Raw genomic sequence first — 15,509 nt, forward strand, 5'->3', positions numbered from 1 at the left:
ACTTCCTCAAAATCATGGTGGGAAAGGAATGTGAGAAAGAATAAACATCATAGCAAGAACAAGAAGAGTGAGTTTACTGACAGCAGCAGATAGTATCCAAAAAAATGAAAAATGTCAATGAAGCTATTTGACCCTTTACTGGGCTGCTGCTTATTGGTGCTCTGACACAGATTCCTTGGGATGACTGCTAGGCCAGCACTGAGGGGGTTAAACAACAAAAAGTGACGTTTGGCACTAGTTGCTCCACCCCAGAGATCATTTATTTTCTTCCTTGAAGCTTTTGCATTTGTACATGAATGTAACAAGCAGTGGTGCAGAGATACTGGGAGATACTGGGCTGCTTGTGCTGCTTTAGTAAAGAGTCTGGGAACTTAAGTGTGGCTGAAGTGCTTCCTGCCATGTCCTTAGTGGGAACAAAAGTCTGAGTGTCACACAACTGAAGATGCCCAGGATGTGCAGGAATCTGTCCCCACTGCTGCTCATTGTAGGGATTCTACTGGGAAAGGTAGGAATCACTTCACTGCGGGGGGGCATAACTGTAACCATAATGGTGTTTTTACAATATGTCCAATTCAACTGGAATCAAATACAAAGTATAGACCCGGAAACCTCTCAATAGATTGCTAGGTTGTTTTTTGGGGCTTTATTTTTTTTTGGCAGGGGGGGGGGGGGTGATGCTAACCAAGTTATAGATATATAAGATATATTACCCATATTATAGGGTAAGATATATTACCCCATATATATAGATATATAAGATATATTACCCCATATATATAGATATATAAGATATATTACCCCATATATATAGATATATAAGATATATTACCCCATATATATAGATATATAAGATATATTACCCCATATATATAGATATATAAGATATATTACCCCATATATATAGATATATAAGATATATTACCCCATATATATAGATATATAAGATATATTACCCAGCTTTGCCTAATATAGGGATATACTCTCATTCTTTAGAAACAATGTTCTTGTGATTTTTCTATTAAATTAACTAGTAAGGTCTATGGGAATATTTGTAAATAAACCATTTAAAACATTTGCTAAAGAATAATAATATAACCCAAGATACACATAGCTTGCCCAGATACAGTATGACTTATTGTGTGTGTGCAAACTTTAACTTTCTTACAATTGCTTCATAAAGGTATTAAAATATGTTTATCTTCTTTTTAATCTGCCTGTGTCTATCTATTTTATCTATCTATCTATCATCTATCTATTTAATCTTTCTATCATCTATCTATTTAATCTTTCTATCATCTATCTATCTATCTATCTATTTTTTAACTGGTCTGTTTCAATGTCTCACTAGTCCAGGGGGATTTTCTTAAAATAAATGTTCTCATTACAGAAATAAAATAATAGTCAAAAAATAATAATAATGAAGCTGCAAAGTATGTTTGATATATGAATGATCTAATCACGTGTCTAAAAAATATTTACAAACGGGCGATATTACATATACGGCGCAAGCTTCAGCGCAACTGCTGAAACCCACGGTGCCCGTAATTTCACCTAGCACATCGGGGTATTACATAAACCCCGCCGGCAGTTCATAAAGGGCCATAAGTCGCCAACTTACAGAACTTTAGAAACTGCCGGCACCTAAGAAAATAAAAATAAAATGTCAAATCTCCCGTAAAAGTCTAACCCGCCTCCCAAAAATAAACCCGACACGTAAATCCCCTATATCCACCATCAAACCTGCATCAGAACTAATAATAAAAGTATTAACCCCTAAACCGACAACCCCCTACAACGCAATAAGCCTAATTAAACTATTAACCGCTAATTCGCCCACATCGCGATCTACCTAATAAATCTATTAACCCATAATCCACCTGGATGAAGAAGGAAGAAGTCCCCACTTGGAAGAAGATGTCGGGTGCTTGGAAGAAGACTTCACCACCTGGAACAGTACCTTCTCCGCCGGACTTCAGGAACGGTGAGTACCTATTTGGGGGGGTTAGACTTTTTTTATTTAAAAAGGCTTTTTTATTTTTATTTTTTTATTTTTTTAATTAAGAGATTTCTGGGAGCTCTTAAAAGAGCTAAATGCACTTTTAAGGGCAGTAAAAGAGCCGAATGCCCTTTTAAGGGCAATGCCCATGAAAATGTCCCTTTAGGGGCAATGGGTAGTTAAGAATTTTTTAGTGTTAGGTTTTTTTATTTTGAGGGGTTTGGTGGGTGGGGGGTTTTACTGCTAGAGGGGGACTTAGCATTTTTTTTAAGGAAAAGAGCTGTTTAACTTTTAAGGGCCTTTTTTATACTAACTAAAAAAACCTAAGCTCCCCATTGCCCTGAAAATGGCATTTGGATGGGCATTGCCCTTAAAAGAGCATTTAGCTCTTTTGCAGGCCCAAAGCCCTAACCTAAAAAATAAACCCACCCAATACACCCTTAAAAAAATCCTAACGCTAACCCCCGAAGATTCAATTACCGGGAGAAGTCTTCATCCAAGCGACAACATGTCCTCAATGAAGCCAGCAGAAGTGGTCCTGCAGACGGGCAGAAGTCTTCATCCAGACGGCATCTTCTATCTTTATCCTTCCAGAGCGGAGCGGGTCCATCTGTAAGCCAACCGACGTGGAGCATCCTCTTCAAACGACGGCTTCTTCGTAATGAATATCTCTTTAAGTGACGTCATCCAAGATGGCGTCCCTTAGATTCCGATTGGATGATAGAATTCTATCAGACAATCGGAATTAAGGTAGAAAAAATCCTGATTGGAACAGCCAATAGAATGCCAGCTCAATCCTATTGGCTGATTGCATCAGCCAATAGGATTTTTTCTACCTTAAGTCCAATAGGCTGATAGAATTCTATCAGCCAATCCGAATCTAAGGGACGCCATCTCTGATGATGTCAGTTAAAGAGATATTCATTACGAAGAGGCCGTCGTTTGAAGAGGATGCTCTTAATAACTATTTACTAACTATTCTACCTAGTTAAAATAAATACAAACTTGCCTGTAAAATAAAAATAAACCCTAAGCTAGCTACAATGTAACTATTAGTTATATTGTAGCTATGTTAGGGTTTATTTTATAGGTAAGTATTTAGTTTTAAATAGGAATAATTTAGTTAATGATAGTAGTTTTCTTTAGATTTATTTAAATTATATTTAAGTTAGGGGGTGTTAGGGTTAGGGTTAGACTTAGATTTAGGGGTTAATACATTTAATATAGTGGTGGCGACGTTGGGGAAGGCAGAATAGGGGTTAATAAGTATAATGAAGGTGGTGGCGATGTTAGGGGCGGCAGATTAGGGGTTAATAATATTTAACTAGTGTTTGCGAGGCGGGAGTGCGGCGGTTTAGGGGTTAATATGTTTATTATAGTGGCGGTGATGTCCGGAGCAGCAGATTAGGGGTTAAAATTGTTATAGTGTTTGCGATGCGGGAGGGCCTCGGTTTAGGGGTTAATAGGTAGTTTATGGTTGTTAGTGTACTTTTTAGCACTTTAGTTATGAGTTTTATGCTACGGCTTTGTAGTGTAAAACTCCTAACTACTGACTTTAGAATGCGTTACGAATCTTGGAGGTAGAGGGTGCACCGCTCACTTTTTGGCCTCCCAGGACAGACTCGTAATTCCGGCGCTATGGAAGTCCCATAGAAAAAAGGGTTTACGAAGTTTACGTAAGTCGTTTTGTGGTAAGGCCAAAGAAGTGTGCAGTGCCCCTAAACCTGCAAGACTCGTAATACCAGCAGTAGTAAAAAAGCAGCGTTAGGATAGGACCTGTTAATGCTGCTTTTTTCAGCATTACGCACAACTCGTAATATAGCCGAATGAAAACTGTATTAACAATTTGAATGTGTTATGGTTATACCAGGTATACCTCACTTTACAGCGCTTCACTTTACAGCGACTCGCTAATACAGCGCTTTGTGGAGCTGAAGTTCAACCTCCAAGGATTATGAAATAGTGCTGTAATCATTGTGAGTTTGCGAGAAAAGTGACTGGCACCATTTTGTTATGCGCAGTTCACTCTGTTTACAGCTTTACAGTGCAATCTGTGTCTCAGTGCTATAGTTTGGCAATTTTTACTACAGTAATTGTCACTATTTTACAAGTACAGTATTTATTGAATACTGTGCTGTGCTAGTGTTAAACTAAACTTAGCCCTTTTGCACCCCTAATATATGCTAGTTCAAATATGTTTTCAAGTTTTTAAACACACTGGCAAGTGGAAAGAAAGCTAAAACTGCCTTGTTTCACTTTAAGGCGGTTTTCATTTTACAGCGGGGCTCCGGTCCCTAACCCGCTGTATGAGCGGGGTATACCTGTATAGGGTTATTATTGTAACAAAGTTAAAGTAAAAATGTATTATGGTAACACACCAAAATTAATCCGCAAATTTTCCCCTTGTAAAACACAAATAATATATACTTGAAGAGGGTGAAAATGCTACCTAGAAAAACATGTGTTTGAATTGATAAATCAAGAGAACTTCCTTTTTTTGCATGGAGAAATTCATCATAATCCGTCCCAGCTCGCCTTCCAAACAGCGCAATTTAATACTTGCAATTTTGATAAATTTGTTCACACTGGTGCACCTCTCCATTCTCCAATCGCGAGCTGCAGAGAACTTGGAGGAGAATACAAAGGAGAATTGAACTAGCCTTGATAAATCTAGCCCTTAGTGTATATGATTAAGTACAACTGTCTGAGTGATTCATTGCTAGGTGCTATATCTGCTTCCTATACCATATCATATAGAACTTACTGTGTCACCCTGAAATAGGATAGTTGTCCAATTTTTTCAAAGCACAAAGCTCTAATCACTGTTTAAGGGAAAATAACAAATATAAATCTGATAAAATTCCAATATATATTTCAAGGAAATGATTTTGTCTACTATTTTACTATGCTCTGATTAAATAAACCAAGTTGTCTGAGACTGACAGATTGATTTTTTGTTTTTTGCTCTCTTTGGTTTGCAAAGGTCCTAACATTTTATTATAACAATCACAAAACCTAAATTTGTTAAAGTAAAGAGACATAAACATATAATAATAAATGTGTATTAGAGTATTTCATTATTGCACTTTGTTTGTATATAACTGTTTAACTTAAAGGGACAGTCAACACCAAAATTTGTACTGTTTAAAAAGATAGATAACACCTTTACTACCCATTCCCCAGATTTGCACAACCAACATTGTTATATTAATTTACTTTATAACCTTTAAACCTCTAAATTTCTGTCTGTTTCTAAGCCACTAAAAACAGCCTCTTATCACATGCTTTTTATTTACTTTTCACAACAGGAGACTGCTAGTCCAGGTGGGCCATATAGAAAACATTGTGCTCACAGACATGCGTTGTGGCAGACACTGCACTAATTGGCTAAAATGAAAGTCAATAGATAATACATAAAAAGTCATGTGATCAGGGGGCTGTTAGAAGATGCTAAGATACAAGGTAATCACAGAGGTAAAAAGTATATTAATATAACTGAGATAAGGGGCAGTCTGCAGAGGCTTAGATACAAGGTAATAACAGAGGTAAAACGTATATAAATATAACTGAGATAAGGAGCAGTCTGCAGAGGCTTAGATTCAAGATAATCACAGAGGTAAAAAGTGTATTAATATAACTGAGATAAGGAGCAGTCTGCAGAGGCTTAGATACAGGGTAATCACAGAGGTAAAAATTATATTAATATAACTGAGATAAGGGTCAGTCTGCAGAGGCTTAGATACAAGGTAATTACAGAGGTAAAAAGTATATTAATATAACTGAGATAAGGAGCAGTCTGCAGAGGCTTAGATACAGGGTAATCACATAGGTAAAATGTGTATTAACATAACTGAGATAAGGGGGCAGTCTGCAGAGGCTTAGATACAAGGTAATAACAGAGGTAACAAGTATATAAATAAAACTGAGATAAGGAGCAGTCTGGGGAGGCTTAGATACAGGGTAATCACTGAGGTAAAAAGTATATTAATATAACTGAGATAAGGGGCAGTCTGCAGAGGCTTAAATACAAGGTAATCGCAGAGGTAACAAGTATATTAATATAACTGAGGTAAGGAGCAGTCTGCAGAGGCTTAGATACAAGGTAATCACACAGTTAAAAAGTATATTAATATAACTGAGATAAGGGAGCAATCTGCAGAAGCTTAGATATAGGGTAATCAAAGAGGTAAAAAGTATATTAATATAACTGAGATAAGGAGCAGTCTGCAGAGGCTTAAAGGGACAGTCAACATCAGAATTTTTGTTGTTTAAAAAGATAGATAATCCCTTTATTACCCATTCCCCAGTTTTGCATAACCAACACAGTTATATTAATACACTTTTTACTGCTGTGACTATCTTGTATCTAAGCATCTCCTGACCGCCCCTAATCACATGACTTTTAGTTATTATCTATTGACTTGCATTTTAGCCAATTAGTGCAGTGTCTGCCACAACCCACGGGCGTGATCACAATGCTATCTATATGGTTTACCTGAAGTACTCTCCCCTGTTGTGAAAAGCAAATACAAAAGCATGTGATTAGAGGCGGCCTTCAAGGGCTTAGAAATTATCATATGAGCCTTCCTAGTTCTAGCTTTCAACTAAGAATACCAAAAGAACAAAGCAAAATTGTTGATAAAAGTAAATTGGAAAGTTGTTTAAAATTACATGCCCTATTTGAAAAATAAAAGTTTTTTTTGGCCTTGACTGTCCCTTTAAATACAAGATAATCACAGAGGTAAAAAGTGTATTAATATAACTGAGATAAGGGGCAGTCTGGAGAGGCTTAGATACAAGGTAATCGCAGAGGTAACAAGTATATTAATATAACTGAGGTAAGGAGCAGTCTTCAGAGGCTTAGATACAAGGTAATCACACAGTTAAAAAGTATATTAATATAATTGAGATAAGGAGCAGTCTGCAGAGGCTTAGATACAGGGTAATCACAGAGGTAAAAAGTATATTAATATAACTGAGATAAGGGAGCAATCTGCAGAGGCTTAGATACAGGGTAATCAAAGAGGTAAACAGTATATTAATATAACTGAGATAAGGAGCAGTCTGCAGAGGCTTAAATACAAGATAATCACAGAGGTAAAAAGTTTATTAATATAACTGAGATAAGGGGACAGTCTGCAGAGGCTTAGATACAGGGTAATCACAGAGGTAAAAGGTATAATAATATAACTGAGATAAGGGGCAGTCTGCAGAGGCTTAGATACAAGGTAATCACCAAGGTAAAACATATATTAATATAACTGAGATAAGAAGCAGTCTGCAGAGGCGTAAATACAAGGTAATAACAGAGGTAAAAAGTATATTAATATAACTGAGATAAGGAGCAGTCTGCAGAGGCTTAGATACAAGGTAATAACAGAGGTAACAAGTATATTAATATAACTGAGATAAGGGGCAGTCTGCAGAGGCTTAGATACAAGGTAATCACAGAGGTAAAAAGTATAATAATATAACTGAGATAAGGGGCAGTTTGCAGAGGCTTAGATACAAGGTAATCGCAGAGGTAAAAAGTATATTAATATAACTGAGATAAGGAGCAGTCTGCAGAGGCTTAGATACAAGGTAATCACAGAGGTAACAAGTATATTAATATAACTGAGGTAAGGAGCAGTCTGCAGAGGCTTAGATACAAGGTAATCACACAGTTAAAAAGTATATTAATACAACTGAGATAAGGAGCAGTCTGCAGAGGCTTAGATACAGGGTAATCACAGAGGTAAAAGGTATATTAATATAACTGAGATAAGGGGCAGTGTGCAGAGGCTTAGATACAAGGTAATTACAGAGGTAAAATGTGTATTAATATATCTGAGATAAGGAGCAGTCTGCAGAGGCTTAGATACAAGGTAACCACAGAAGTAAAACATATATTAATATAACTGAGATAAGGGGCAGTCTGCAGAGGCTTAGCTACAAGGTAATCACAGAGGTATAAAGTATATTAATATAACTGAGATAAGGGGCAGTCTGCAGAGGCTTAGATACAAGGTAATTACAGAGGTAAAAGGTATATTAATATAACTGAGATAAGGGGCAGTCTGCAGAGGCTTAGATACAAGGTAATTACAGAGGTAAAATGTGTATTAATATATCTGAGATAAGGAGCAGTCTGCAGAGGCTTAGATACAAGGAATTAATCACAGAAGTAAAACATATATTAATATAACTGAAATAAGGGGCAGTCTGCAGAGGCTTAGCTACAAGGTAATCACAGAGGTATAAAGTATATTAATATAACTGAGATAAGGGGCAGTGTGCAGAGGCTTAGATACAAGGTAATTACAGAGGTAAAATGTGTATTAATATATCTGAGATAAGGAGCAGTCTGCAGAGGCTTAGATACAAGGTAACCACAGAAGTAAAACATATATTAATATAACTGAGATAAGGGGCAGTCTGCAGAGGCTTAGCTACAAGGTAATCACAGAGGTATAAAGTATATTAATATAACTGAGATAAGGGGCAGTCTGCAGAGGCTTAGATACAAGGTAATTACAGAGGTAAAAGGTATATTAATATAACTGAGATAAGGGGCAGTCTGCAGAGGCTTAGATACAAGGTAATTACAGAGGTAAAATGTGTATTAATATATCTGAGATAAGGAGCAGTCTGCAGAGGCTTAGATACAAGGAATTAATCACAGAAGTAAAACATATATTAATATAACTGAAATAAGGGGCAGTCTGCAGAGGCTTAGCTACAAGGTAATCACAGAGGTATAAAGTATATTAATATAACTGAGATAAGGGGCAGTCTGCAGAGGCTTAGATACAAGGTAATTACAGAGGTAAAAAGTGTATTAATATAAATGAAATAAGGAGCAGTCTGCAGAGGCTTAGATACAGGGTAATCACTGAGGTAAAAAGTATATTAATATAACTGAGCATAAGGGGCAGTCTGCAGAGGCTTAGATACAAGATAATCACAGAGGTAAAACGTATATTAATATAACTGAGATAAGGGGCAGTCTGCAGAGGCTTAAATACAAGGTAATTACAGAGGTAAAAAGTATATTAATATAACCGTGTTTACTGTGCAAAACTGGGAAATGGGTAATAAAGGGATTATCTATATTTTTAAAAACAATACAAATTTTGGAGTAGACTGTTCCTTTTTATCAAAGGGGTTAAATGTACATTTTATTTCATGATTCAGATAGAACATACAATTTTAAAGAACTTTCCATTTAGTTTTATTATCAAAATTGCCTTATTATCTTGATATCCTTTGTTGAAGAGGCAGCAATGCACTACTGGGAGCTAGCTGAAATCATTGGGTGAGCCAATGAATGGAAAGTTGTTTAAAATCACATGTTCTTTATGCATCACAAAAGTCAGTTCCAGAGCAGCTGTAAACTGAGAATACTGAGCTCAATGAGTCCAGTAATTAGCAACTATGTGCATATGCGGCCTCTGATTGGCTCAGCAGATGTGTTCAGTATGGCTCCAGTTAAGTTATTGCATTGCCAATCTGGACTGACTTTGAGTATGTATTTAACACCTTTGCAAGGTTAAATGCATAGATATAGGTAAGCCATAAAGTAATAATTAAAGGGACACTATACCCAAACATTTTCTTTCATGATTAAGGTAGAGAATATAATTTTAAACAACATTCCAATTTACTTCTATTACCTAATTTGCTTTATTCTTTAGATATACTTTAATGAAGAAATAGCAAGGCACACAGTGAACCAATCACAGGAGGCATCTATGTGCAGCTACCAATCAGCAGCTACTAAGCATATCTAGATATGCTTTTCAGCAAAGAATATCAAGAGAATGAAGCAAAATAGATAATAAAAGTAAATTAGAAAGTTGTTTATAATTGTATGCTCTTTCTAAATCATGAAAGAAAAAAACTGGGTTTCATGTCCCTTTAAATGTTATGATGCATTTGAGTATTATTTTATTGCTGAGAAGTGTACCTTTAAGTTTAATAACTCATCAATTTATTTAAGATTTATACAAAGTAGGAACTATTGCTGCATTAGTGCAAGACTAAATATAGAGGTTATTATATTCTTTAGTATCTTTTAACTCAAAAGTCCATTTGTCCTGTGGATCATCTCACATGAAAGCTAACAGTGACTGACACACAGGCCTTCTACCATTACCCTGGTCACTTGTTTGTTGCAATTTGTCACAGTACTAAGTAATAAATTATAATAAAAATAGTAACAGGTCAATATATGACAATTATTTTTAAGTCATCTGATTGGCTTTACTGTATCACTATTGAACTTTCTTATATGTTGTATTACATATGATTAGCTGCTACATCTGGTATTAAACAATTATGATTTGCTGCACTACATTTGGTACTGTGTGATCTGATTGGATTTCTTCTGGTATTAAACCCTCTGATTTGCTGCACTACATTTGGTACTGTGTGATCCGATTAGATTTCTTCTGGTATTAAATCCTCTGATTTGCTGCACTACATTTGGTACTGTGTGATCTGACTGGATTTCTTCTGGTATTAAATAGTGATGTCCCGAACTGTTCGCCCGCGAACGGTTCCCAGTGAACATAGCTTGTTCGCGTCTGCGGGCGAACACATGGCGATGTTCGATCCGCCCCTATGTGTCATCATTGAGGAACCTTTGACCCTGTATGTCACAGCTGTCTGACACATTAGAGCCAATCAACATCAGACACTCCCTCACAGACCCTCCCAGCTACTCGGAATCCTCCATTTTAGACTCATAACGACCTTGCTTTCTTAATGAGAGGACGTGTTGTGTTTTTGCTCCTGACATTAATAGGAAAAACATAGCTAGGCTAGTGTATTTAGTGTCCACTACAGTCCAGAAGGACTCCACTCATCTCTGCTGCAAGGACAGCACCCCAAAAAGCCCTTTTTAGGGCTATATTTCGTGACGGGTTTTTTTTTTTTTTCCTATTTTTTTTATTAGCATTTGCCTTGCTTTCAGGCTGTGTGTTTAAGGCTCACAGCATATGCTGTGACTACTGCCACCACTGATATCTCCCTAACAACATTAGTTTAAATTTAACTAACCAAAAATTTTAATTATTTTGCTAGTGTAATTTTTTTTCATTTTCTATCAGGCCAGTGTCACACAGCATATACTCTGGTTCATTGCTCTGTGCCAGCCACCAGTGTTAATATCCATTTATAACATTATTTTAAATTAAAAAAATAAATAAAAAAATATTTTGCTAGTGTAATCTAATTACATTTTCTATCAGGCCTGTGCCTGTCAGGCTCACTCAGCATTAATATACCTCATTTTTTTCAGTCTTTTGGTTAATTGGTCTGTGCCAGGCAGCCACCACTCATATCTTCTTCACCTTAATTTAACTATAAAAAAAAAGTTTAATTTTTTTTGATAGTGTAATCTAATATAATTTCCTATCAGGCCTGTGTGTTTTGCTGACATACAGAGCCTACTGTGTTTATGTGCTGCCCTCCCTAGTCTATGAGCCACGACTCATATGTGTTTAACCTTTTTTTAATCCCCCCCCCATAAAAATAATTTAAATCATTTTTCTAGTGTAATCTAATAGTATTTTCTATCAGGCGTGTGTGTTTATCTGACTTACAGATCCTACTGTTTTTAATAGCTGCCCTTCCAAGGCTATCAGCCACGACTCATATGTATGTGCTTAACCTTTTTCTTTAAATTGCCAAAAAAAGTATTAATTAACACAAGCTAGTTATCATGGGTCCAACACCGTGTGTCTTGATGTTATACTTTGTCAGGGTAATCATGCAGGCCATATAGACGTCCCTTGTTAGGGGGAGTAACAGGGATTACAGTTATAAGAATAGTACTACTTAACACAACCTAGTTACCATGGGTCCAAGACCAGATGTTTTCTTATTATACTTTGTCAGGCTAATCATGCAGGCCATATAGAGCTCCAACAAAAGGGGGGGTAAGAGGGATTCAAGTGATAAGAAAAGTTTTACTTAACACAACAAAATTACCGTAACCCTTAAACTACCTGATAGATACGACATCATAACTGATGTTTTAAATCACGTTACTGCAAACAATTTGGGAATGTTAGTTGATTTAGGCCCTTTATGGGTTAAAAGCAGACTCTGCATAAACTATGTAATTTTCCATGGGAGTTTTGCCATGGATCCCCCTCCAGCATGCCACAGTCCAGGTGTTAGTCCCCTTGAAACAACTTTTTCATCACTATTGTGGCCAGAAAGAGTCCTTGTAGGTTTTAAAGTTCGCCTGCCTATTGAAGTCAATTTTAGGTTCGCGACATCACTAGTATTAAACCCTCTGACTTGCTGCACAACATTTGGTACTGTGTGATCTGACTGGATTTCTTCTGGTATTAAAACCTCTGACTTGCTGCACTTTATTTGGTACTGTGTGATCTGACTGGATTTCTTCTGATATTAAACCCTCTGACTTGCTGCACTACATTTAGTACTGTCTGATCTGACTGGATGTCTTCTGGTATTAAACCCTCTGATTTGCTGCACTACATTTAGTACTGGGTGATCTGACTGGATTTCTTCTGGTATTAAACCCTCGGATTTGCTGCACTACATTTGGTACTGTGTGATCTAACTGGATTTCTTCTGGTATTTAACCCTCTGACTTGCTGCACTACACTTGGTACTGTGTGAACTGACTGGATTTCTTCTGGTATTAAACCCTCTGATTTGCTGCACTACATTTGGTACTGTGTGATCTGATTGGATTTCTTCTGGTATTAAACCCTCTGACTTGCTGCACTACAATTGGTAATGTGTGAACTGACTGGATTTCTTCTGGTATTAAACCCTCTGATTTGCTGAACTACATTTGGTATTGTGTGATCTGACTGGATTTCTTCTGGTATTAAATACTATGATTTGCTGCACTACATTTGGTATTGTGTGATCTGACTGGATTTCTTCTGGTATTAAACCCTCTGATTTGCTGCACTACATTTGGTACTGTGTGATCCGATTAGATTTCTTCTGGTATTAAATCCTCTGATTTGCTGCACTACATTTGGTACTGTGTGATCTGACTGGATTTCTTCTGGTATTAAACCCTCTGATTTGCTGCACTACATTTGGTACTGTGTGAACTGACTGGATTTCTTCTGGTAATAAAACCCTCTGATTTGCTGCACTACATTTGATACTGTGTGATCTGACTGAATTTCTTCTGGTATTAAATACTCTGATTTGCTGCACTACATTTGGTACTGTGTGATCTGACTGGATTTCTTCTGGTATTAAATACTGTGATTTGCTGCACTACATTTGGTACTGTTTGATCTGACTGGATGTCTTCTGGTATTAAAGCCTCTGATTTGCTGCACTACATTTGGTACTGTGTGATCTGACTGGATTTCTTCTGGTATTAAACCCTCTGACTTGCTGCACTATATTTGATACTGTGTGATCTAACTGGATTTCTTCTGGTATTAAACCCTCTGATTTGCTGCACTACATTTGGCACTGTGTGATCTGACTGGATTTCTTCTGGTATTAAACCCTCTGATTTTCTGCACTACATTTGGTACTGTGTGATCTGACTGGATTTCTTATGGTATTAAACCCTCTGACTTGCTGCACTACATTTGGTACTGTGTGATCTGACTGCATTTCTTCTGGTATTAAACCCTCTGACTTGCTACACTACATTTGGTACTGTGTGATCTGACTGGATTTCTTCTGGTATTAAACCCTCTGATTTGCTGCATTACATTTAGTACTGTGTGATCCGATTAGATTTCTTCTGGTATTAAACCCTCTGATTTGCTGCACTACATTTGGTACTGTGTGATCTGACTGCATTTCTTCTGGTATTAAACCCTCTGACTTGCTGCACTACATTTGGTACTGTGTGATCTGACTGAATTTCTTCTGGTATTAAACCCTCTGATTTGCTGCACTACATTTGATACTGTGTGATCTGACTTGATTTCTTCTGGTATTAAACCCTCTGACTTGCTGCACTACATTTGGTAATTTGTGATCTGACTGTATTTCTTCTGGTACTAAACCCTCTGATTTGCTGCAGTACATTTGGGACTGCGTGATCTGACTGGATTTCTTCTGGTATTAAACCCTCTGATTTGCTGCACTACATTTGGTACTGTGTGATCTGACTGGATTTCTTCTGGTATTAAACCCTCTGACTTGCTGCTCTACATTTGGTACTGTGTGATCTGACTGGATTTCTTATGGTATTAAACCCTCTGATTTGCTGCACTACATTTGGTACTGTCTGATCTGACTGGATGTCTTCTGGTATTAAACCCTCTGATTTGCTGCACTACATTTGATACTGTGTGATCAGACTTGATTTCTTCTGGTATTAAACCCTCTGACTTGCTGCACTACATTTGGTAATTTGTGATCTGACTGGATTTCTTCTGGTACTAAACCCTCTGATTTGCTGCAGTACATTTGGTACTGTGTGATCTGACTGGATTTCTTCTGGTATTAAAGGGACACTGAACCCAAAAATTTTCTTTCGTGATTCAGATAGAGCATGCATTTTTAAGCAACTTTCTAATTTACTCCTATTACCAATTTTTCTTCATTCTCTTGCTATCGTTATATGAAAAAGAAGGTATCAGCTTTTTTCTTGGTTCAGAACTCTGGACAGCAGTTTTGGATTGGTGGATGAATTTATTCACCAATCAGCAAGGACAACCTAGGTTGTTCACCAAAAATGGGCCGGCATCTAAACTTACATTCTTGCATTTCAAATACAGATACCAAAAGAATAAAGAACATTTGATAATAGGAGTAAATTAGAAGGTTGCTTAAAATTTCATGCTCTATCTGAATCACAAAAGAAAAAATTTGGGTTCAGTGTCCCTTTAAACCCTCTGATTTGCTGCACTACATTTGGTACTGTGTGATCTGACTGGATTTCTTCTGGTATTAAACCCTCTGAGTAGCTCTATTGCCTCCTGTATTCTTGTATTATTGTGATTAATATTGCATTATCATTGTATTATTGTGATTAATATTGTATTATTATTGTATTATTGTGATTAATATTGCATTATTATTGTATTTTTGTGATTATTATTGCATTTTTGTGATTATTATTGTATTATTGTGATTAATATTGTATTATTATTGTATTATTGTGATTAATATTGCATTATCATTGTATTATTGTGATTAATATTGCATTAATATTGTATTATTGGGATTGATATTGCTTTAGCATTGTATTATTGTAATTAATATTGCATTATCATTGTTTTATTGTGATTATTATTGTATTATTGTGATTAAGGTTATACTATTTCTTGTTAGCAAGAGGTATTAGTACAAATATGACTTGTTCTAATGAATGTCCCTTTAAACATTGAATATCTTTTTATTTATTTTTTTTGCATTTGAAGTGAGTGATTCAAAACCAATAGTTTTTTTGTATCTATCCAACAGCACAATCATATCCGTTGCTAGATTTATTCTGCCTCCCAGCACAACCACTTTAATATGACTAGAGCAGAACTTTTTAAGCCAACTTTACAATCTACTT

At 36.4% G+C, this 15,509-nt stretch overlaps 1 protein-coding gene across 1 annotated transcript in view; it reads left to right on the forward strand.

Annotated features, from left to right (window-relative positions):
* Positions 1-303: 303 nt before the first annotated feature.
* LOC128636319 (receptor-type tyrosine-protein phosphatase beta) overlaps positions 304-15,509 on the forward strand; it is a 390,099-nt gene continuing 374,893 nt past the window's right edge. The window contains exon 1 of the mRNA XM_053689349.1: positions 304-505. Within this exon, the coding sequence (XP_053545324.1) occupies positions 443-505 (63 nt within the window). The 5' untranslated portion in view covers positions 304-442. The remainder of the gene's footprint in view (positions 506-15,509) is intronic.

This window comes from Bombina bombina, chromosome 7 (genome assembly GCF_027579735.1).
Source record: "Bombina bombina isolate aBomBom1 chromosome 7, aBomBom1.pri, whole genome shotgun sequence".
NCBI lineage: Eukaryota > Metazoa > Chordata > Amphibia > Anura > Bombinatoridae > Bombina > Bombina bombina.